Here is a 23,881-nt window from a genome sequence, read left to right as displayed (position 1 = left end):
AAGAATAAAAAAGACAATGGTGTCTTTCCAGTAAATATCTGTAGAATTATACTCCAAGGATGAAGTGTTCCCCTTGAAGTAATATAACTCTTGACCTAAGAAATTACTTTCTATCTTGGTACAGTATGTGTGTTGAATGATTGCTGAAGTTTCCCATGGATGATACTTGTACATTTACATTGCTTATTCAATATTACTGATTTGTTATATAATGTAGCCCTGCTTAGTTATATGCGTGTATACTTCTTATATTGTAATGGCAGTGGGTACTTGAAACACCTTTAGGTTTTACTATGAAAAGTTATTTCCATATTTAGTAATTTGGTGTAAAATATGACAATAGTTGGTGCACTTATAGGACAATTTTTTGTGTCACTTATGGCACAATAATTTGAATCAAGTTTTAAACACGTAAATATGCAAGAAGAATAATTCACCATGTGTTACACAATGGGGGTGTAACTTTGAAGAAAAGGGAGCTAAGTTGAAAAAATTTGTCCTGAAACTGCACCACATTTTAATACAAAATTCTGTTGCAAAGTAAGCAAACCAATAGCTTGTATAACGTTATAGAAGGTGCCTAGCCATGCATTAAATTTATGATGCAGCATAAGCCACTGTTAGCATATCTCTGAAATACATGTCTAAGACTACACTGTCTACCTTTTAGTCTGCATTAGTAAACTTGCCCCATTCTGTTTTTTATGGCAACTTGGCTTTTCAAGAATGTTAAAAATGTACAGATTAAAGGCTATTTACATATTGGGGGTAAATTCTTTTTTTTTTATGATGCCATTTTATATATTTTGGCCTAAAAATATTTTTTTCAATTGGTCTGTATTAAAAATAATGAGTTGTTTTGTCACAAAGGGTTAACTGTTTGAATGGTACTTTCACTTTATGTCGGTCATCTAATATATCTTATCTCTAAATTACTAAAATTTCATTGACGCCTGTTTAAGCCACATTTATCAGTAGGATAAGAATTGTTCTATAATAAGTGTTTAGGAAGTCAGAGATCAGAGATCAGAGATAAGGAGCTGTCAGATGAGCTGCCTGACTGAACAGAGTTAAATTTCAGAGCAAGCTACTAGAGAAACTGAAGACTGCAAAGAAACAGGGGTTTAACATTATTATTTTTAATAAAGACCAATTGAAAAAAAAAATAATGAGTACAATGCAATAATAAAACAATGAGCTCAAAGGTGTACATAGCATTTACGCAGTTTAGTTATAAATACAATGTAAAAATTTATATGACTATAAAGTAACGACTCCATGTAACTGGATCTCGTATACAGTGCATTCAAAATGTATTAAGACCCCTTAATACAATACGTACAATTTCCCAAAATAACAAACTGAAACTAGGATTGTCGATTTATGTGCTACTACTTGCTAATATACTAAAAAGCTGAACTATCACTTTTACATAAGTATTCAGACTCTTTTACTCAGTACTATGTTGATTTGATATTAATTGGATGACAACTTGAGCTAGGTTTCCAGCAAAATCATCTTTGCCAACATTTTTACAGTCTGAAAGCATTGTAAAAATGTTTTCAGACTGTAAAAGCAAGTATTTTTGGGCAAAGTAGATCTTGTTCCTGTTGCTAAAGAATGGCTTCTGTCTGTACCTCTGCTATAAAGGCCTTCATGGTGGAGTGCTTAAGTTTCAGGGGTGCACCACCAATGAGGCGAGGTGAGGCCTCAGGCAGCACCGTGTAGGGGCAATAGGGGAGCAGCAGAAGGGGGATTATATGTTTCTGCAGTATACAGTAGTATTGGGAAGCACAGTGGGCACAGTATGTGATGCTGTATTACCCTATATGTTTTGTAGCACTATATACAGTACAGACCAAAAGTTTGGACACACCTTCTCATTCAAAGAGTTTTCTTTATTTTCCTGACTATGAAAATTGTAGATTCACACTGAATGCATCAAAACTATGAATTAACACATGTGGAATTATATACATAACAAACAAGTGTGAAACAACTGAAAATATGTCATATTCTAGGTTCTTCAAAAGAAGCCACTTTTTGCTTTGATTACTGCTTTGCACACTCTTGGCATTCTCTTTATGAGCTTCAAGAGGTAGTCCCCTGAAATGGTTTTCACTTCACAGGTGTGCCCTGTCAGGTTTAATAAGTGGGATTTCTTGCTTTATAAATGGGGTTGGGACCATCAGTTGCGTTGAGGAGAAGTCAGGTGGATACACAGCTGATAGTCCTACTGAATAGACTGTTAGAATTTGTATTATGGCAAGAAAAAAGCAGCTAAGTAAAGAAAAATGAGTGGCCATCATTACTTTAAGAAATGAAGGTCAGTCAGTCAGCCGAAAAATTGGGAAAACTTTGAAAGTAAGGGCTATTTGACCATGAAGGAGAGTGATGGGGTGCTGCGCCAGATGACCTGGCCTCCACAGTCACCGGACCTGAACCCAATCGAGATGGTTTGGGGTGAGCTGAACCGCAGAGTGAAGGCAAAAGGGCCAACAAGTGCTAAGCATCTCTGGGAACTCCTTCAAGACTGTTGGAAGACCATTTCAGGGGACTACCTCTTGAAGCTCATCAAGAGAATGCCAAGAGTGTGCAAAGCAGTAATCAAAGCAAAAGGTGGCTACTTTGAAGAACCTAGAATATGACATATTTTCAGTTGTTTCACACTTGTTTGTTATGTATATTATTCCACATGGGTTAATTCATAGTTTTAATGCCTTCATAGTCATGAAAATAAAGAAAACTCTTTGAATGAGAAGGTGTGTCCAAACTTTTGGTCTGTACTGTATAATGTTTTCCTAGTATGCATTTAACAGTAGGGCTGGAGGGAAGGGGTTGGCATTGGAAGGTTGGGCCGCCGTTTCAGTTTTTGCCTCAATCAGCAGAATGGCTAGGTGTACTCCTGTTAAGGTTAGGTGCGGCACCTGAGGGGTTAATTGTGCGGATCACAGCCCCCTGTAGGAGATCAGGTGCTGCCAGGCAGCAGGGGGCCGTTATGTCCACAGTTCTTAGTATATTCTAACTTGAAGCATCCCCATCACTATGGGAACACCTCTGTGTTAGAATATACTGTCGGATCTGAGTTTTCACAATCTAACTTAAATCCGATGGTATATTCTAACATAGAGGCGTTCCCATGGTGATGGGGACGCTTCAAGTTAAAATATACCATCGGATTGGAGAAAACTCCGATCCGATGGTATATTAATAGGGACTCCTGACTTTACATTGAAAGTCAATGGGGGACGGATCCGTTTGCAATTGCACCATATTGTGTCAACGTCAAACGGATCCGTCCCCATTGACTTGCATTGTAAGTCAGGACGGATCCGTTTGCTCCGCATGGCCAGGCGGACACCAAAACGCTGAAAGCTGCGTTTTGGTGTCCGCCTCCAGAGCGGAATGGAGGCAGAACGGAGCCAAACTGATGCATTCTGAACGGATCCTTATCCATTCAGAATGCATTGGGGATGAACGGATCAGTTCGGGGCCGCTTGTGAGAGCCCTCAAACGGATCTCACAAGCGGAACCCCAAACGCAAGTGTGAAAGTAGCCTTAGAAAGTAAATTATAGTGCATTTGTATTGTGCGGCAGTTGTGTGTGGTTCTGCTGCGATACTGCGGGTATATAGAGGGACAAGCGTTATTGGAAGAAATAATTTCTACTGGTGTGATATACCAGTCGCCCCCCCAAAATAACTGATTGAAGCGGGGTGTTATATACCAATATACTTTCTTTATAGTGCATTTGGGTACTGTATAGTGCATGAAAATTATATTGCCGATATTTCGCATTGAAAAAAATTAAGAATGGAGATCGCAAATTCGAATAATACATCTGGTATGTCACTGTCCATGTTGTGGGACTATTTGTGCACTTCTAGTAATTATTTCTTGGCTGCAAATATGAGCTGAAGGTTTGCCTGCCATTAAAATTAATGGGATCCACCGCGAACTTGCGGTTCACAAACATTTGATCATGTTCACGCGATCGCGTTCGCGAACCATCCCAGCAGATGTTCGACCATCACTAGTCATGCCCTTAAGAAGTATAAATCCACCTTTAGACTGCATTCATACATTGTACTGTGGAATTGACTTACAAACCTACACCAAAATCCACAGTGAAATCTATTTGTGTTACATGTGATTTTTGGTATGGATATAGCCACAGATTTCACTTTTTGCTAAGCAATGAGGGAAATACACAGTGAAAATCAATGGAATTTTCAGAACAGATGTTTAAAAGCCTGTTAAAATTCAACTTGCTAACATTGTACTGTGCGTTGTTACAGAATTTCAGAGCAGATTCTGAAACTGAAATTCGAGTACTCTTACTCGTTATGTATACTCACTGCAACCTTTGACTGTTATAGCTAAGGCTCTAAATCAGGGGTTAGAAACCTCTGGTACTCCAACTGTTCTGAAACTACAGCTACCAGCATGCATAATTGCTTGACTGTTCTCAGAACTCCCATATAAGTGAATGGAGCATGAAGACAAGTCCAGTGTTACCAGATGGCATACACAACCATATCCTAAGATAATTAAGTAATGTCATAGCCATCCCCCTATTTCTGATATTTAAGGACTCTACTGTATATTGACATGGAGCATTCCACAGAATTAGCACTTAGCAAATTTCCAATATCCAAAAAATCGGTCAAAAACAGAGCCCGGAAACTATAGGCCAGTAAGTTTAACATCTGTCGTGGGTACACTGTTTGAAGGTTTTCTAAGAGATACTATCTTGGAGCACCTCAATGAAAATAAGTGAATAACGCCGTATCAGCATGGCTTCATGAGGGATCAGTCATGTGAAACTAATCTAATCAGTTTCTATGAGGAGGTAAGTTCTAGACTTGACCGTGCTGAATCAATGGATGTAGTATATCTTGACTTCTCTAAAGCATTTGATACTGTCCCACATATTAGGTTAGTTTATAAAATGAAAATGCTTGGACTTGGAGAAAATGTCTGTATGTGGGTAAGTAACTGGCTCAATGATAGAAAACAGAGGGTGGTTAAGGGTACGCAGTCAGATTGGGTCACTGTCACTAGTGGGGTACAACAGGGGTCAGTATTTGGCCCAATTCTCTTCAATATATTTATTAATGATCTTGCACAGTAAAATATCAATTTTCGCAGATTACACTAAACTGTGTAAAGTAATTGACACGGAAGAGGACAGTATACTGCTACAGAGGGATCTGGATAGATTGGAGGCTTGGGCAGAGAAGTGGTAGATCAGGTTTAACACTGACAAATGTAAGGTTATGCATATGGTAATGTAAAATACATGTCACTAGGGCATACTAAATAGTAAAACACTGGGTAAGGCCTATTGCACATGAACGTGTGCGCTCCGTGGCCGTATTGCGGACCGCATTTGTGGATCCGCAATACACGGGCACCGTTCCGTGTGCATTCCTCATCACGGATGCGGACCCATTCACTTTAATGGGTTCGCAAATACGGAGATGCGAAATGGTGCAGAATGGAAGGACGGAACCCTACAGGAGCACTACGGAGTGCTTCCATGGGGTTTTCGTCCCGTACTTCCATACCGCAAAAAGATAGAAAATATCCTATATTTTTGCGGAAAGGCTGGATCGCGGACCTATTAAAGTGAATGGGTCCGTGATCCGCCGCGGCTGCCCCACAGACAAAATGCGGGCCGCAGTACGACCACGGGTCGCACACGCTCGTGTGCAGGAGGCCTAACACTGACATGGAAAAGGACTTAGGAATTTTATTGGACTGCAAACTAAACTGTAGAAAACAGTGTCAGGCAGATGCTGCCAAAGCTAATAACATAATGGATTGCATCAAAAGTGCCATAGAAGCATGCGATGAGAACATAGTCCAGCCACTTTAAAAATCACTAGTCAGACCACACATAGAGTACTGTGTACAGTTCTGGACTCCTGTGAACAAGGCAGACATAGCAGAGCTGGAGAGAGTTCAGAGGAGGGCAACTAAATTAATAACTGGAATGGGTGGACTACAGTACCCTGAAAGATTATCAACATTAGGGTTATTCAGTCTAAGTAAAGGATGACTGAGGGGAGATCTAACATTGAATAAATATATCAGGGGTCAGTACAGAGATCTCTCCCATCATCTATTTATACCCAGGACTGTGACTGTGATGAGTAGACATCCTCTGCTTCTGGAGGAAAGAAGTTTTGTACACAAACATCGAAGAGGATTCTTTATGGTAAGAGCAGTGAGACTATGGAACCTGAGGAGGTGGTGATGGTGAATTCACTAAAAGAGTTCAAGAGGGGAGTGGAATGTAATAATAAGAGATGAGCAAAGTTTTGAAAAATTTTATTTGACAACTTTGCTGAAGTTCGCCAAGAAATTCTAATTGTTGACAAATTCATTTGTCACAAATCGCTATTAATCAGGTATACCCAGGCCACTCTGCCTTAGGGTGCCGCCACAAGGAGCAGCCATGCTGCAGGCAGGATGCGGCCATGCTGTGGCAAAGAACCACACGGCCAATGATAGTAGCCTGCAGCTGCCTTTCATTTAATAATGAAGGCCACACTATATAGTCCTTTTTAATTGTTAATTGGCACGGTAATGATCGCGTAATATGCAAATATTACGCGATCAATACAGGCGTGGATCAAAAACTAATATATAGCACTATAGAATATAGTGCTATATATTTGTTTTTAGAATATTTGTCATTTTCTCCATCTGAACACATGATTCCTACCTGCTTCTTGCTTGCGGGCCAATGAGTCATTGGCCAACAAGCAACTTAAGCCTCATGCACACGTCCGTGGAACACGGTCCGTGTGATACCGGCCTGGATTTCTTCTGAGTGCAGAAGCGCACGGCATCATTGGTTGCTATGACGCTGTGCACTTCCTGCTGCTGCCGCAGTACAGTGGTACACTGGTATAGATCATGCCAGTGTAGTACTGTACTGCTGCGGCAGCAGGAAGCGCATTAGCAATGAATGTGAATTTCCTCGCACTTTGTGGTAATGAATCACTTTTTCCTTAAATGGCGGCTGCTGACCACTGCGCTAAATTCTTATGTAAATGTAATATTTTAGTTTTGGCTTTTTAGCACATTAGCACACATATCGACAAACCTAATCATGCTTGGTCATTAGAATCAAATATTATACATTTTGCAACAAGGCTGTTATATATTAAAATGTTGAAGGGATCTGAATGCTTTCTGAATGTACTTATTTCCCCTTGCACTGACCTTTATTTCTGTGCTTTGTATAGCTTTTATGATTGCAGACATTTCATGTCACTTGTTTATGATATTGATATGTTTTGTGAAAAATACTTTGCTTTTACGTCAAACCACTTCTCTGATTAGGGTAGAACATCACATAAGGCAATAACATGATCGTTGTTTTTGGAAACTCTTTCTGAATTGAGAATAAAGGGGGAGATTTATCAAGACCGGTATCCCTAGTGCTGACAGAGGATACGCGCAATTCATGACGAGGCACAGGCCTCTGGCAGTCCATTTGCGTAAAAAAAATCTAAACAGCTCTGAGCTGTCATATATTTCTGGTTTCATTTGCACCAGGAAACTGATGTAAATGAAGATAAATTTGTTGCCTAACATCACTTATGACAAATTTGTCAAAAATTGCATTTAAAAAGTTTCAAAACACCACTTTTCTGGTGCAGGGAGATGATAAATCTCCCCATAAAGCTCAAATCTATTCATGGACTCATATATGTGATGTTTTTGTTTTGCAGGCAGAACAAGACAATGGCCATCCACTCCCAGCATTTGCCAATCTTCATATAGACATCTTGGATGAGAACAACCAGGCTCCATATTTCACTTTTTCGACATATGAGGGTTATATCCTGGAGTCTTCTCCTGTTGGAACAACTATCTCCGAAAATCAGAACTTAACCGTTCCATTGAGATTTTTAGCTCTGGATAACGACATTGAAGAAGTGAGTTATCCCATTTTATTACTTCACAATGATTGTTCTGTATTTATAAAATGTCTGTTATCAGGAAAAATGTGGATATCATATTCTAAATGATGTAATGTATCATCTACATTAGTAGATCATCTGCATTCATGCAGCCACCAAGACTGTAACTGTAGGCTACACAGAGGTAGAGGCTGCATCTGGGTCTTGGGGTAACCTCTAGTATAATTAATACTAAATAAAAATGCAAATAATTGAAATGTAGGAAATAATGTAAATTATTTGAATGGGGTTCATGTGTAGGGGCCTATGTGCAGCACAGTCACATTCAAGTGAATGGGCTTAGATTGCAATATTAAGCACAGCCACTATACAGTGTATGGCGTGCATGGCATGCTGTAAGGAGGTGACAGCGCTCATCACAGAGTGGGAACCTCTTCAAACAGCTGATTAACACGGGTGCCAGCAGTTGGACCACCACCGATCAGATATCGATGACCTTTTCTGAGGATAGCCATTAATGTTGCTCTCCCAGAAAGCCCCTTCAACTGGGTGAAACATTATAAGGCTCAAAGGTTGGATTTTTCAGAGGATAAGAAATCCTTATCATTGTGCATGGTTAATGAGAAACATAAACTCATGTTGAATAATAAGGTAGGTAGATTAGATAGATATATGTGGGTTTTGGGCAACATATACTGTAATAGTCACACTTCCTTTACTATGCAACCTAGCCATTGTTCAGGAGGTTCTGGACTGGTTAGATGCCTATTTTATCCATTTATCAGTCCTCCTAAAATTCTTTTCCCCCACCCCTCTATTGGGAACCTCCTCCTCTCATGTGTCTTTCCTTTGCTCTTTCCTTTTATTATGGAAGCCCTATAAGGATTATACGCTAAAAGGGGTAGGTACCTCCTCACCTGGTTTACACCAACTTGGCTCATTTATCATGTTCACACTATTGTTTTGTAGCACTTGTAGGTAATATGATCCAGTGTCATATTTTATTTCTTTATCAGGGTCACAATATTTGTTGTATTTTTGACATTGAGTGGGCTACTGAGTTTCCCTATGATTGATGTACTTGTGATAATATTGAAAAAAGCAGTATACCTTGTAAAGTTATCTTCCCCATTGACTATCTAATATAAGAATTGCTGAAATTAGCTGCAAATCTCAGTCCAGTGAATATTTTGTAGAATATTCATCATATATTCGCAAATTTGTATATTCGTTATGTTCTACATTCTTTTTTTTTACGTGAAAATCGGCAAGGTAATGATCGCGTAATATGCAAATATTGCGCTCTCAATACAGGCGTGGGTCAAAAACGAATATATAGCACTTTATAATATAGTGCTATATATTCATTTTTAGAATATTCGTAATTTTTTCCATCTGAAGTGATCACATGATTCCTCCCTGCTTCCTGCTTGTGGGCCAATGACGTCATTGGCCCACAAGCAAGAAGCAGGGAGGAATCATATGTTCAGATGGAAAAAAAATGACGAATATTCGTCATTGCGAATATATAGCACTATATTCTAAATATTCGCAAAATCTCGAAGTGCCAATATTCACGAATAAAATTCATTATTTGAATATTCTTGCTCAACAGTGTTGATTGACTCAATTAGTTAATCCTTTATTTTTATCCTGATATTACATGTGTCATGTGCTTGAAGCAAATTATTTTTGATCTTGAGATGAGTATTATGTATAGTTTAATCCCTTTTTTTAGTTTTTTTGCTTTTGCTTTTCCATCCGTGCCTTCCTGGAGCCATAACTGTTTTAACATTTCACATAGATGTAAAAGGGCTTTGCGTTTTTTTTGCAGGACAAGTTGTGCTTTCTAATGACTTTGTTTAATATTGCATACTATGTAGTGGAAAATTGGTAAAAAAAAGCCTGTCAAAATGTGGTGGAACTGGAAAAAAAAACGCAATTGTGCCATAGATTTATGGATTTATTTTTAGAGTGTTTCCTATGCGAAAAAGCTGTCCTGTTTCCCTCAGTCTCTGGGTCAGTACAATTATGGCAATACAACATTTATACAGTTTTTCTTGTGTTTAGATACATATTTTTTTTTTTTTTACAAAATGTTGTATTCCTTTGCATCACCATATTCTGGCCCCTCGTTGTTTGCAGGGAGATTGGTAGTTTATATTGACACCATTAGAGTGTGTGCAATGTTTTTATCACTTTTTATTAAATTTTTGAAGGGAGGTGAAGTGACAAAAAACTGCAAATTAGCCATTTTGATTTATTTTTCCATTATGGCGTTCACCGTATGGGATAAATATAGTTGCATTTTAAAAGTATGGACATTTTAGGATACAGTGGTGGAAATAATTGTTATTTTTTTTTCAAACTGGGGGAATGGGTTGATTTGAAATTCTATATTTAAAAAAAAAAACTTTTTTAACTTTTTTTTTTTTTTTTTACTTTAAGCTCCCACCTCCAAGGGAACATAAACAACCAATCATTGGATTGGTTTTCCCATACACTACTGTGCTTTAGTACTGTAATAAATAGGAAATTAATACTGTATATTCCTATGGAGCAATGCCACTTGCAGGGCTCCATAGGAATATCCCTGTCATAGGCCTGGTTGCCCTGCACAGGCTGTGGCCTATCCTAACCAATGAATGGATTCCCTAATCTCAGGCCTCGGGAGCCACCTCAGATGCCATGGTCAAAATTGATCAAGGCATCTGAGGGGTTAAATGTAGTGATGATCGAGCACCAAAGTATTCGAGTGTTCGGGTGTTTGGCCCGAACACATTGCTATATTTGTGTGCTCGACCGAGCACCCGAGTATAATGGAAGTCAATGGGAGACAACCAGGTACCCCCTGCTCTGAAGAGGGGAGGGTGCCTGGTCCATTGGAAAAAGTCAGAAAGTGACAGAAACACCACCAAAATTGATCGGCAACAGCATGAGGATGATGTCTGTATGCATCTTGGACTCCCAGGTCACTGCTGGGAACCATGTTGTCCAAGTTGTATGCCACTTTTACAGACTGACAAAAATATGCACAAACCCCCCCAAAAAAACAAGAAAAATTGTTAGGAAACATTCTTTCCTGTATATTCAATTGTATATAAAGTGCAAGTGCTACAAAAAATTATAAGCAAGAGGCACTCCGAAACAGCCTGTATATCACATACAGGAGGGCCTCATTCACATTGTGGTACAATAGTTCAGTTAGTGGGACTCCTACACTCATAAAGCCTATGCACTAAGTGAAAGGGCTGCCAAAAATTACAAGGAACCGGCACTCCAAAACACCCTTTGTTACACATAAAAGAGGGCATCATACACACCTTTAAAAAATTATGATTGGTGGACTGCTGGTGACCTTCAAAAACATTAAGAGCAAGGGCTTGCTGATCTGACCATCCAAAACATGAGGGGCGAGGGCCTGCTGCTGAGCTGACCCTCTAAAACATTAGGGAAGAGGACCTGCTGGTGAGCTGATGCTCTAAAACATTAAATGTGAGGGCCTACTGGTGAGCTGACGCTCTAAAACATTATATGCGAGTGCATGCTGTTCAAATGACGCTCTAAAATATAATATGCGAGTGCATGCTGTACAGCTGATGCTCTAAAACATTATTTTCAAGTGCATGTTGTTCAGCTGATGCTCTAAAACATTATTTGCGAGTGCCTTCAGGTGAGCTGATGCTTTAAAACATTATATGCGAGTGCATGCTGTTCAAATTACGCTCTAAAACATTATTTTCAAGTGCATGTTGTTCAGCTGATGCTCTAAAACATTATTTGCTAGTGCCTTAAGGCTAGCTGACACTGAAACATTATATGCGAGTGCATGCGGTTCAAATGACGCTCTAAAACATTATATGCAAGTGCATGCTGTACAGCTGACGCACTAAAACTTTATATGTGAGTGCATGCTGTACAGCTGACGCACTAAAACATTATATGCGAGTGCATGCTGTTAAGCTGACCCTATAAAAAGAATTTGAGTTGAGGGCCTGCAGTTGAGCTGACCCTATAAAAAAATTTGAGTAGAGGGTCTACAGTTGAGCTGACCCTATTAAAAAAAATTTGAGTGGAGGGAATAAAAACAATCTGGATGATGAGGAGGAGAAAACAAAATTCAACCATATACTCTTTTTTTGTGGTGGAAAAGGTGCATGGGAATACACTACTGTAGATTGAGTACATCATAAATGAATTGCCTTTATGTTCATCATCAGCTCAGCTCTCCTCTGGTGGAGTTGAGAAGTCAGGGGCAATCCAGGCCTTGTTCGTTTTTATCTGAGTCAACCTGTCAGCATTGCCAGTGGACAAGCGGATACGCTTATCTGTTATAATGCCAAAAGCAGCACTAAATACACGCTCAGACAAAACGCTGTCGGCAGGGCAGGCCAGCACCTCCAAGGCGTAGAGGGTAAGTTTGTGCCACGTGTCCAGCTTGGACACCCAGTAGTTGTAAGGCACTGAGGGATCATTTAGGACGCTGACACGGTCTGCTATGTATTCCTTCACCATCTTCCAAAACTTTTCCTCCCTTGTACCACTAGGCTGCGCTTCAGGGTGAGGTTGCTGGTGGGGTGTCATGAAAGTGTCCCATGCCTTTGAGAGTGTTGCCCTGCCTTTGTTGGAACTGCTGTGTGTTCCCCTTGTCTCTCTTCCTCGGTTGCCTAAGGAAATACAGACTCTGCCGGCCATGTTGTCAGATGGAAAATTTTGGAGCAATCTCTCAACAAGTATCTTCTGGTATTGCACCGTTTTACTCGTCCTCTCCACCACAGGAATGAGAGATGAGAAGTTCTCTTTGTAGCTGGGTCGAGAAGGGTGAACACCCAGTAATCCATGTTATCTAAAATGCGTATAACGCGATGGTCGTTGGAAAGGCAGCCTAATATGAAGTCAGCCATGTGTGTCAGAGTACCAACAGGCAAGACGTCGGTGGTCTGGCTATCACCCTGTGTAATGTCCTCCCCCATTTCCTCGTCTGCCACATTCAGAGTGTCATCCTTAATTGTGAACAGTGATTGTTTGAATAGACACAGCAATGGAATGGTTACGCTGATAATAGCGTTATCGCCACAAACCATATGTGTGGATTCATCAAAGTTTTTTAAAACCTCACAGAGGTCTGACATCAATGCCCACTCCTCGCTTGTGAATATTGGCAGTTGACTCGAAAGGCAATGACCATGTTGCAGCTGGTATTCCACAACTGCCCTCTCCTGTTCACAAAGCCTGGCCAACATGTAGAACCTAGAGTTCCAGCACGTGCTCACGTCGCACAACAGTCGGTGAGCTGGAAGCCGCAAGCGCTGCTGCAGCGTTGACATACCGGCTGAAGCTGTGGACAACTTGCGGAAATGGGCACACACTAGTAGCTCTGGTAAATTGGGGTAGGTTTTGATAAACCGCTGAACTACTAAGTTTAAGACGTGGGCTAGGCATGGGATGTGTGTCAGGTTGCTGAGCTCCAAAGACTCCACCAAGTTGCGGCCATTGTCAGACACAACCATGCCTGGTTGTAGGTTGAGTGGCGACAGCCACAGCTCGGTCTGGTCCCTTATACCCTGCCACAGCTCTGCGGCAGTGTGCTGTTTGTCATCTAAGCAGATCAGTTTCAGCACGGCCTGTTGACGCTTCACCACAGCACTTCACTGCTTCCAGCTAGCGACTTATGGCTGAATGCTGCTGGAGATGGAAGTGGAGGAGGAGGCAGCGAAGGAGGAGGAGGAGAAGAAGTGGGGGTTGGAGCCAGTAACATAGCTGCTGGCGGAGACCCTGATGGATGTAGGGCCCGCAATCCTGGGAGTGGGTAGTACCTGTGCCATCCCAGGGTACGACTAACTCCCGGCCTCCACAACATTCATCCAGTGTGTGGTCAGGGAAATGTAGTGTCCCTGGACATCAGCACTTGTGAATGTGTCCATGGTTAAATGGACCTTCCCAGTAACTGTGTTGGTCAGGGCACGGGTGATGTTCTGGGACACATGCTGGTGTAAGGCGGGCACGGCACACCTTGAAAAATAGTGATGGCTGGGGACTGTGTACCGAGGGACGGCCACCGACATCAGGCTGTGGAAGGCCTCAGTGTCCACAAGCCTAAATGGCAACATTTCAAGGGCCAGTAATTTCGAAAGTTGCACATTTAGTGCTATGGCCTGTGGGTGAGTGGGTATTTGCACTTGTGTTCAAATGACTGTGTTTTGGACATTTGGACGTTGCCCTGGGACATGGAAGTGGATGTTGTTGCTGATGGTTCATGCGAAGGTCCAGGTGCAAGGCGAGGGGCATCCGGGCCTGTGCCTTCGACAGGAGATTGGCCAGCAATGCGTAACACAGGGGAAGAGGAAGCAGTGGTGTGACCCGCAGACCCAGATTGTGGACCCAGGCATTCGGCCCACTTACTAGGGTGCTTGGATGCCATGTGACGTATCATGCTGGTGGTGGTGAGGTTGCTAGTGTTCACGCCCCGGCTCATTTTGGTACGGCACAGGTTGCAAACTACCACTCTTTTGTCATCTGCACTTTTCTCAAAAAAACGCCATACTGCAGGAACACCTACCCCTTGGCAAGTTAGATTTACGCATGAGGGTGCTCGGTGTAACGGTTGCAGGCCTGTTTGGTGTGGGCTGGCTACTCACTTTTGCAACCCCACTGCCTCTTCCAGCCTGTTGCGGTGCTGCAGATAACTACCCCTCTGTACTGCTGTCCTCTCTCGGCTTTTCACCTTCCCATGTCGGTTCAGTGACCTCATTGTCCACCACCTCCTCTTCCACTTCCTCACTCAGCTCATCCTCCTGACTTGACCTAACCACAACCTCAGTGATTGACAACTGTGTCTCATCATCATCCACCTTGTGAACGAATGATTGCCGTTCACCACCGTCATCTTCTTGAGACTGTTTTTTTTTCTTCTGGTGCACTGGCAGCAGGCACAGTTCCATTGCGCCCAGTGCCCTTGGTCTCTGCGCACACCATCAGCATCACTTCCCCATCCCTTATTGCTCACCTTCTTCATATTAATGGTTTTGTCACTAGAAGTGGCGCAGATTCTTTTACTGTCCGCTAAAGAGAAAGTAAACCCACAGATTATGGACATTATATTAGGCCCAGATTATTGGAATTTGCAATACAGACACAGTTTTCGGATGCAGGAAAGTATTGGTTACAGAACACCACAGATCATGGACACTATATGAGGCCCAGATTATTGAAATTTGCAATACAGATACAGTTTCCAGATGCAGGACAGTATATGTCACAGAAACCCACAGATTATGGACACTATATTTGGCCCAGATTATTGGAATTTGCAATACAGATACAGTTTTCGGATGCAGGACAGTATATATCACAGAACACCACAGAATACGGACACTATATTAGGTCCAGATTATTGGAATTTGCAATACAGACACAGTTTTCTGATGTAGTACAGTATTGGTTACAGAACACCACAGATTATGGACACTATATTAAGCCCAGATTATTGGAATTTGCAATACAGGCACAGATTTTGCATGCAGGATAGTTAGTATATGTCACAGAACACCACAGAATATGAACACTATATTAGGCCCAGATTATTGGAATTTGTAATACAGACACTGTTTGCAGATGTAGTTCAGTATTTTTTACACAAAGCCACACACTATGGACACTAGATTTGGCCCAGATTAATAAAGACACAGTTTGTGGATGATGTACAGTATATGTCACTAATAGGTATAAAATAAAAATGTCTTGTTGCTGTTAAACACACACAGTAGTCTTTAAAAGGACTTTGGGGTATTTGAAAAGGTTTTTGTAGTAAAAACAGCAAATGTCTCTCCCTGCACCCTCCCTGTCCCCTCCTCAGCACTGTCCCTGAGACTGCAGGTAAATAGATTGCTGCTCTAAAGCACACACACACACACACACACACACAGTAGTCCTTAAAAGGATCTTGGAAATGAAAACGGTGAAATTTGCTGCCTACTCTGTCTTTCTCTTCCTACGCTCTGCTCTCCCTGTCTACGTTTGAGCTGAACATGCATCATCGGGTGCTATATAGCACCCGATGATGCGTTCCGACCAGCCAATCACTGTAATGCCGGCAGCCAACTTGGCTACTGGCATTACAGTGAGGGCAGTACTTACCTGCACGTTTATTGGCTGATTAAAACCTGTGAAACGTGCGGGGAGGAGACTCGAGCTTTGTGCTCGAGCACATGCTGTACTCGGTCGAGTACCACCATGTGCCGAACATAGCAATCTGAACAGATATTCGGCAGAGCATGCTCGCTCATCACTAGATAAATGTCTACGATCAGATTTATCACCTATCATAGACATTAGCTCCGGTGTCTGCCATGTGAAATAGCAGGCAACTGTGGCTTGTTGACGAAAAGCACCGTCCATGCACTGTGCATGTCATCGAGGGGTTAAAGGTAACATTTCACATGGATTGTGGTATCTGATCTGCAGGCAGTAAGTTATAGAACAGGAGACAATTAGTAGGTTGATTTATAGTTTTGTGGGACAAGATTTAAGACATACTTTTAATACTTAGGAGTCCAGTGGGAGGTCCTACTCAGTAATTGACAGCTGTCTCTGTATGCACAGTAATACAAAGAAGACCGACAATAATCATTAAGACCGTGCACTGGACTCCTAACCATAGAAAGAGCAGCAAATTGAAATAATAAAATATGTTATGCTGAATATTTCCCACAAAACTATATATCAATCTGCCATATATCGTCTTTTTCGCCCTATAAGACGCACCAGCCCATAAGACGCACCTAAGTTTTTGAGGAGGAAAATACTAAAAAATATATTTTTAACCAAAAAGTGTGCTTTTGGTGGGTTTTTAACTAATGGTGGTCTGTGTATGACACTATTATGGGGGATCTGTGGATGACACACTGTTATGAAGGGGATCTGTGGATGGCGCCGTTATGGGGGGGATCTGTGGATGGCACTGTTATGTGGGGGATCTGTTGATGGCAATGGGGGGATCTCTGATGGCACTTTTATGGGAGGGGCATCTGTGGATGGCACTGTTATGGGGTGGGGGATCTGTGGATGACACTATTATGGGGTGGAGGATTTGTGGATGACACTGTTATGGGGGAGATCTGTGGATGACACTGCTATATATGTATAGATCACGGACAAATCTAAATTTCCCTCAGGAGCAGGGAAACAGATCCCCCCCCCCCCCCATAACAATGTCCCCAAGCCGCTCACAGCAGTATTTCTAGTAATCACTACTCTAGTAACAGTAATGCTTAACCTCTTAATAAATTTAACTAAAGTTCGCTTTCCCCTGTATCACAGCACTTACTAACAAGCATCCGGAGCAGGCAGAGCAGCTGGCAGCGTTACGTCACTCACTGACGTCGCACGCCTGCTCCGCCTGCTTCATTGATAAAGTGGGAGGAGCAGGCGCGTGACGTCAGTTAGTAAGTGCTGATACAGGGGAGAGCGCAACTTTAGTTAAATTTATTAAGGATTATTAAGGATTACTGTTACCAGTAGTGATTACTAGAAATACTGCTGTGAGCGGCGGGGCCCGGTGTAAGAGTACAGTGACTGCCCCCGGGCCCCGCCTCTGCCATCACAGACTGCGATGTAAAATGGTAGCATTCACCCCATAAGACGTAGGGGCATTGAGAGGAGGACCTCGCTCGGCCGCTCCTTCCTCAGTGCGCCTGCGCCGAAGACGTCACATCTACACCCGGCGCAGGCGCACTGAGGAAGGAGCGGCCGAGCGAGCGTCCTCCCCAGTGTGCCTGCGCCGACTGAAAACCGGTACGGCGCAGGCGTGATATTTGGAATGCAGACAGGGCCAACAGGAGGAGGGGGCGTTTTTTTGAAAGGAGGATGCGGCGGCTACCAGCAAGCAATCGCCCTACTTTCTGGTAGCGAGGTAATTAACATATTATAAAAGTGCGGTTTTTAAAGAAACTAAGCCACAGAAAAAGGTAAGAGCACTATATATTGAATAATCGCACTATAAGGATTTTAATTAGCCCACAAATGAAAAATGACTTTTGGGGGGTGACAGAAGCCCTTTAATGCTGAATGCAAGATTTTTTTCCACCGAAATTATTAAAAGATTTTACCGCATATAACTGCAGCGCTTAACGCTGAAGACAATTTTTTTTTCCCACCAAAATAAATCACACAAGATTTTACCACATATAACAGCATTGCTGAATACAAGCTTCTGGAAAGGTCATGGAGCGTCCCGGTCATCCAGCATCTATTCGTTCCGCTGAAGGATTATTTTGAAAGTTTGTAGAAGCCCCCATGCTGCAGGTGCCCCATGCAGATTTATCATAGAGACATCATGGAGATTTTACCACATATAACTGCAGCGCTGAACGCTAAATGAAATTTGTTTTTCCACCAAAACAATTCACAAAAGATTTTATTGCATATAAGTGCAGCGCTGAACGCTCAATACAATTTATTTTTCCACCAAAATACTTCAATAAAGATTTTACCACATATAATGGAGCATGGAGATGGAAAGGGTCTTCGGATTCCCCCCGCACTATATGGATGTCTCAGAAATGAACAGCTACTCCCGACAGAAGCTACTGGGAAGGTCATGGAGCGCCCTGGTCATCCAGCATCTATTCGCTCTGCTAAAGGATTATTTTGAAAGCGTGCAGAAGCCACACGGGGCCCCCACGCTGCAGATTTATCATGGAGACATCATGCAGATTTTACCGCATATAACCGCAGCGCTGACCGCTGAATAAATTTAGTTTTTCAACCAAAATACTTCAATTAAGATTTTACCACATATAACCGGCCGCACTGACTGACTGTTATCACTGCTACTTCCATGAACCCCTGCTACTTCCCGGGTAGGTAGGCTACTGCGAAGCAGATGCTCTACCCCGGGCACGTTTGGCTCCCAACCTCCCACTGCTGCCACCCTGCTGAATCCCAGCCATGCTTTCAACACATATAACCGCCAACGTGAACTGAGAATGTATTTTTCTGTTTGTACTGAAATCGGCCACTAAACGCTTTCAACACATCTAACCGCCGCCGACGTGAACTGAAAATGCATTTTTCTGTTTGTACTGAAATAGGCCACTAAACGCTTTCAACACATCTAACCGCCACCAACGTGAACTGAGAATGCATTTTTGTGTTTGTATATTTCTTGTTGGAATGAAATAGGCCACTATACGCTTTAACCAGAAAACAATTAAATAGTGCAGTGTGAATATATTTTTATTATTTTACTGAAATACGGCCCTATACGCTTTCAACAGAAATACCTGCAACAGTGCAGTGCGTATATATTTTTCTTCTTTTACTGAAATACGCCCCTATACACTTTCACCAGAATTAACTGCAGAAATGCACTGAGAATATATTTTTCTTTTTTACTATAATACACCCCTATACGCTTTCACCAGAAATAACTGAAACAATGCAGTGCGTATATATTTTTCTTGTTGTACTGTAATATGCCCCTATACGCTTTCAACAGAAATAACTGCAGAAGCGAAATGCGTATATATTTTTCTTGTCGTACTATAAGGAAAAAAATTGAATATGTAAAAAACAAATAAAGGCGGCCAAACTAGAGACCGAGAGAGTAATTGCCAAAGAGAGTAAAACTAACCCTAAAATGTTCTTCAATTATATAAATCAGTGGTGCCCAACCATTTTTCGTCTGAGGGCTGCACTAGACATGGTATAAATTTTGCGGGCCAGAACCAGGTAACTTTGCCAGAAAGAAATGCAAACACTGTGAGGAGGCACATATGAGCATTACTATTGTAAAGGGGCAAATATCTGGGCATTTTATCTGTAAAGGGTGCACATCTGGGCATTACCTCTGTAAATGGGTCAGATCTGGGCATTATCACTGTGAAAGGGGGCACATCTGGGCATTACCACTGTGAAGGGGGCACATCTAGGCATTACCACTGTGAAGGGGGCACATCTAGGCATTACCACTGTGAAGGGGGCACATCTGGGCATTACCACTGTGAAAGGAGGCACATCTGGGCATTACCACTGTGAAAGGGGGCACATCTGGGCATTACCACTGTGAAAGGGGGCACAACTGGGCATTACCACTGTGAAAGGGAGCACATCTGGGCATTACCACTGTGAAAGGGGGCACATCTGTCCATTACCACTGTGAAAGGGGGCACATATGGGCATTACCACTGTGAAGGGGGCATATCTGGGCATTTTGTAGTAGTAATGCCCTCTGTGCACCCTTCACAGTAGTAATGTCCTTTGTGCCCCCTTCACAGTAATAATGCCCATTATGCCCCCTCCATACTAATAATGCCCATTGTGCCCCCTTAATAGTAATAATGCCCTCTGTGCCCCCTTCACAGTAATATGTCCTGACACACACACCCCAGTGGGTGTTTATTTTAATTTTTTTTACTGAAGCAGCAGCAAGCTCAGCTCGGCTGTAGAGTACACTACAAGGCACACAGCAGTTTTCAGGAAGACTAGAGAGGAGCTGGATCAAGCGAGTGGCTGCAAATATGGAAAGTTTTTTCCTACCTGGAGGAGGGTGAGCTGCGGCCGGCGGCAAGCACAGAAGTGAGTGAGATAGGTGCGCGCACACTTCCTGACTCAGAGCACGCACGCTACTTCATAGGCTGACCCCCCTGCTGCGGCCCTGCCCACGTGACCTCCCCTCCTCTGTCTGTCACTGCTGGATGCGCTCATCACGCCTGAGCCATTCAGTTAATGATTCACTGAAGGGGAATGGCCGGCTGAGATGAGCGCTCACACATAGTTCGCTGCCTGATGCCGGCGGCACTGCAAGGGCCGCATGACACAGCTTCGCAGGCCGGATTTGGCCCGCGGGCCGTAAGTTGGGCATCACTGATATAAATGGTGAAAAGTATAAATCTGAAGGTGTCGGCCCTTTACAGAGTGATGAGGGGGGAGTTGCAGAGAGCGATGAGGAGAAAGCAAAGCTATTAAATATTTTTTTCTCCAATGTATTCACTGAAGAAAATAAAGTGTCAGATGAAATGCAGAATGTGAAAGTAAATTCCCCATTAAAAGTGCCCTGTCTGACCCAGGAAGAAGTACAGCTGTGTCTTAAAAAGATTAAAATAGACAAATCGCCAGGACCGGATGGCATACACCCCCGTAACCTAAGAGAATTAAGTAATGTTAAAGCCAGACCCTTATTTCTGATATTTGCAGACTCTATACTGACAGGGAGTGTTCCACAGGATTGGTGCATAGCAAATGTGGTGCCAATATTCAAAAAGGGTCCAAAAACAGAGTCCGGAAACTATAGGTCGGTAAGTTTAACATCTGTCATGGGTAAACTGTTTGAAGGTTTTCTAAGAGATGCTATCTTAGAGCATCTCAACGGAAATAAGCAAATAACACCATATTAGCATGGCTTCATGAGGGATCAGTCATGTCAAACTAATTTAATCAGTTTCTATGAGGAGGTAAGTTCTAGACTTGACAGCGGCGAATCAATGGATGTCGTATATCTGGACTTCTCCAAAGCATTTGACACTGTACCACATAAAAAGTTAGTTTATAAAATGAGAATGCTCAGACTGGGAGAAAATGTATGTGGGTAAGTAACTGGCTGAGGGATAGAAAACAGAGGGTGGTTATTAACGGTACACACTCAGATTGGGTCACTGTCACCAGTGGGGTACCTCAGGGGTCAGTATTGGGCCCTGTCCTCTTCAATATATTTATTAATGATCTTGTAGAAGGCTTGCATAGTAAAATATCAATCTTTGCAGATGACACTAAACTGTGTAAAGTAATTAACACTGAAGAGGACAGTATACTACTACAGAGGGATCTGGATAGATTGGAGGCTTGGGCAGATAAGTGGCAGATGAGGTTTAACACTGACTAATGTAAGGTTATGCACATGGGTAGGAATAATACAAGTCACCCGTACATACTAAATGGTAAAACACTGGGTAACACTGACATGGAAAAGGACCTAGGAATTTTAGTGAACAGCAAACTAAGCTGTAGAAACCAGTGTCAGGCAGCTGCTGCCAAGGCCAATAAGATAATGGGCTGTATCAAAAGGTCCAAAAGATGATGATCGCGCTGCCTATGAGTGTAGGATTCCAATCCCAGATTCTTATCCCAAATGCGCAGTTGTTTCACCTTGTAGCCAAACAATTGGATTCCAGAGGCTGGTGAACTCACGTACACCTGCACCCTAGAGAGAAGTTATAACACAAAAGTGAAGTTCCACAAGGTGATTCCGCTAAAAGCAATTTATTCTACTTACAAAATAGACATAAAAATTCAGCCTTCTAAAATCAAAGTGTTCTCATCAGAAAAGTCCACCCGACCCAGGTTTCGCCAGTCCAGCTTCGTCAGGGGCGATGGTATCCTCTCTCACAGGTGCGGAATTTATTAGTCCTAGATCACATCCACGGACCGCCCATCTATGCAAAAACCTTTTCTTTTTGTTCTTTTAAGATACACATCATAACTCTACAGTTTTGCTTCAAACAATAAATAAACATTGGTTCCTAAAATCCACAAATGCTAGCGGTATTTTGACATAAAGAAATAACTCCTTTGCTGCTTCCCAGAACGTTAAATTCACACATTTTTCAATCCCCCTCCCCTTTCCATTCATAGAAAGGTCACATGGTTACGGTCCGATCACATGATCCCCTAAAGCCAATCACAACCCACTATATTCTATTCATTCTTAACTAACCTTATCTTTAACAGGTATCCAATGGCAGCGGCAACACACCACCACCTCTTCGTCCTCATTCCACCAAGCAGGGCTTAAGATCAAACTCAGCATTTAACCCTGCTGGTTTCAGGGTCCCCAATCTATATATCCAGCCAACTTCCTTGCGGTTGATTTTCGCAACAGGAACCCCCCCTCGCCAATTCCTCCACTTTTTCCAAACCACTAAACTTCAAACCCGCTGGATTTTTCCCATGCATAAGCTTGAAGTGTAGTGGAACACTGTGATCCTCTTTGCCCTTCCTGATATTCCCTATATGCTCCTGCAATCGGGTCTTCAGTTTACATAGGGTTCTACCTACATACTGGAGCCCACAAGGGCACTCCAGCATGTAGATAACCCCCATCGTCTCACACAATATTTCCCCTTTAATCTTATGTGGCTGTCCTCCCTTCGATTTAACTTCCTGCTGTTTCTTACTCTTTTTGTCCTCTCTAGTGCGGTTTCTGCAAGCACTGCAGAAGCCGCACCAAGTGAACTGGTCCCTACTTTGCATTTTATTTTTCACTAGACAGCTATGTACTAATGCATCTCGCAAATTAGGTGCTCTTTTAAACAAGACTCTCGGCCGCTCGGGGATAACTTGCCCCAACACTGGGTCATTTTTTTGCAGTTTTTCTGCAAAGAATTTTTCAATGGTCCTACTTGCATATTGTACTGGGTGAGGAAGGTAAATTTGAAATCCAGCATGTTGTTCTCCTTATCTACTCCCTTATTTTTATTTCTATTTTTATTTAGCCCCCCCTTCCCATTCTTCCACTTCTCTCCTGACCTTTTCCAAAACTTCGGTATTATATCCCTTCTCCTGGTTTAAACTGTCCATAAATTTTTCAAAAGTGGTATAGATGCCTGTGATAAGAACATAGTCCTACCACTTTACAAATCACTAGTCAGACCACACATAGAGTACTGTGTACAGTTCTGGGCTCCTGTGAGCAAGGCAGACATAGCAGGGCTGGAGAGGGTTCAGAGGAGGGCAACTAAAGTAATTACGGGGATGAGGGAATTACAGTACCCCCAAAGATTATCAAAATTAGTGTTATTCACTTTAGAAAAAAGACGACTGAGGGGAGATCTAATTAATATATATAAATATATCAGGGGTCAGTACAGAGATCTATCCCATCAACTATTTATCCCTAGGACTATGACTGTGACAAGGGGACATCCTCTGTGTCTGGAGGAAAGAAGG

At 42.3% G+C, this 23,881-nt stretch overlaps 1 protein-coding gene across 1 annotated transcript in view; it reads left to right on the top strand.

The window, feature by feature from the left end:
• PCDH15 (protocadherin related 15) overlaps positions 1–23,881 on the top strand; it is a 1,608,479-nt gene that overhangs the window by 549,613 nt on the left and 1,034,985 nt on the right. Inside the window, exon 10 of the mRNA XM_040438316.1 lies at positions 7,748–7,954. Coding sequence (XP_040294250.1) covers positions 7,748–7,954 — 207 coding nt within the window. The remainder of the gene's footprint in view (positions 1–7,747; positions 7,955–23,881) is intronic.

This window comes from Bufo bufo, chromosome 6 (assembly GCF_905171765.1).
Source record: "Bufo bufo chromosome 6, aBufBuf1.1, whole genome shotgun sequence".
NCBI lineage: Eukaryota > Metazoa > Chordata > Amphibia > Anura > Bufonidae > Bufo > Bufo bufo.
The sequence above is the reverse complement of the archived record's forward strand: the minus strand, read 5'-3'. Positions and strand labels throughout refer to the sequence as shown.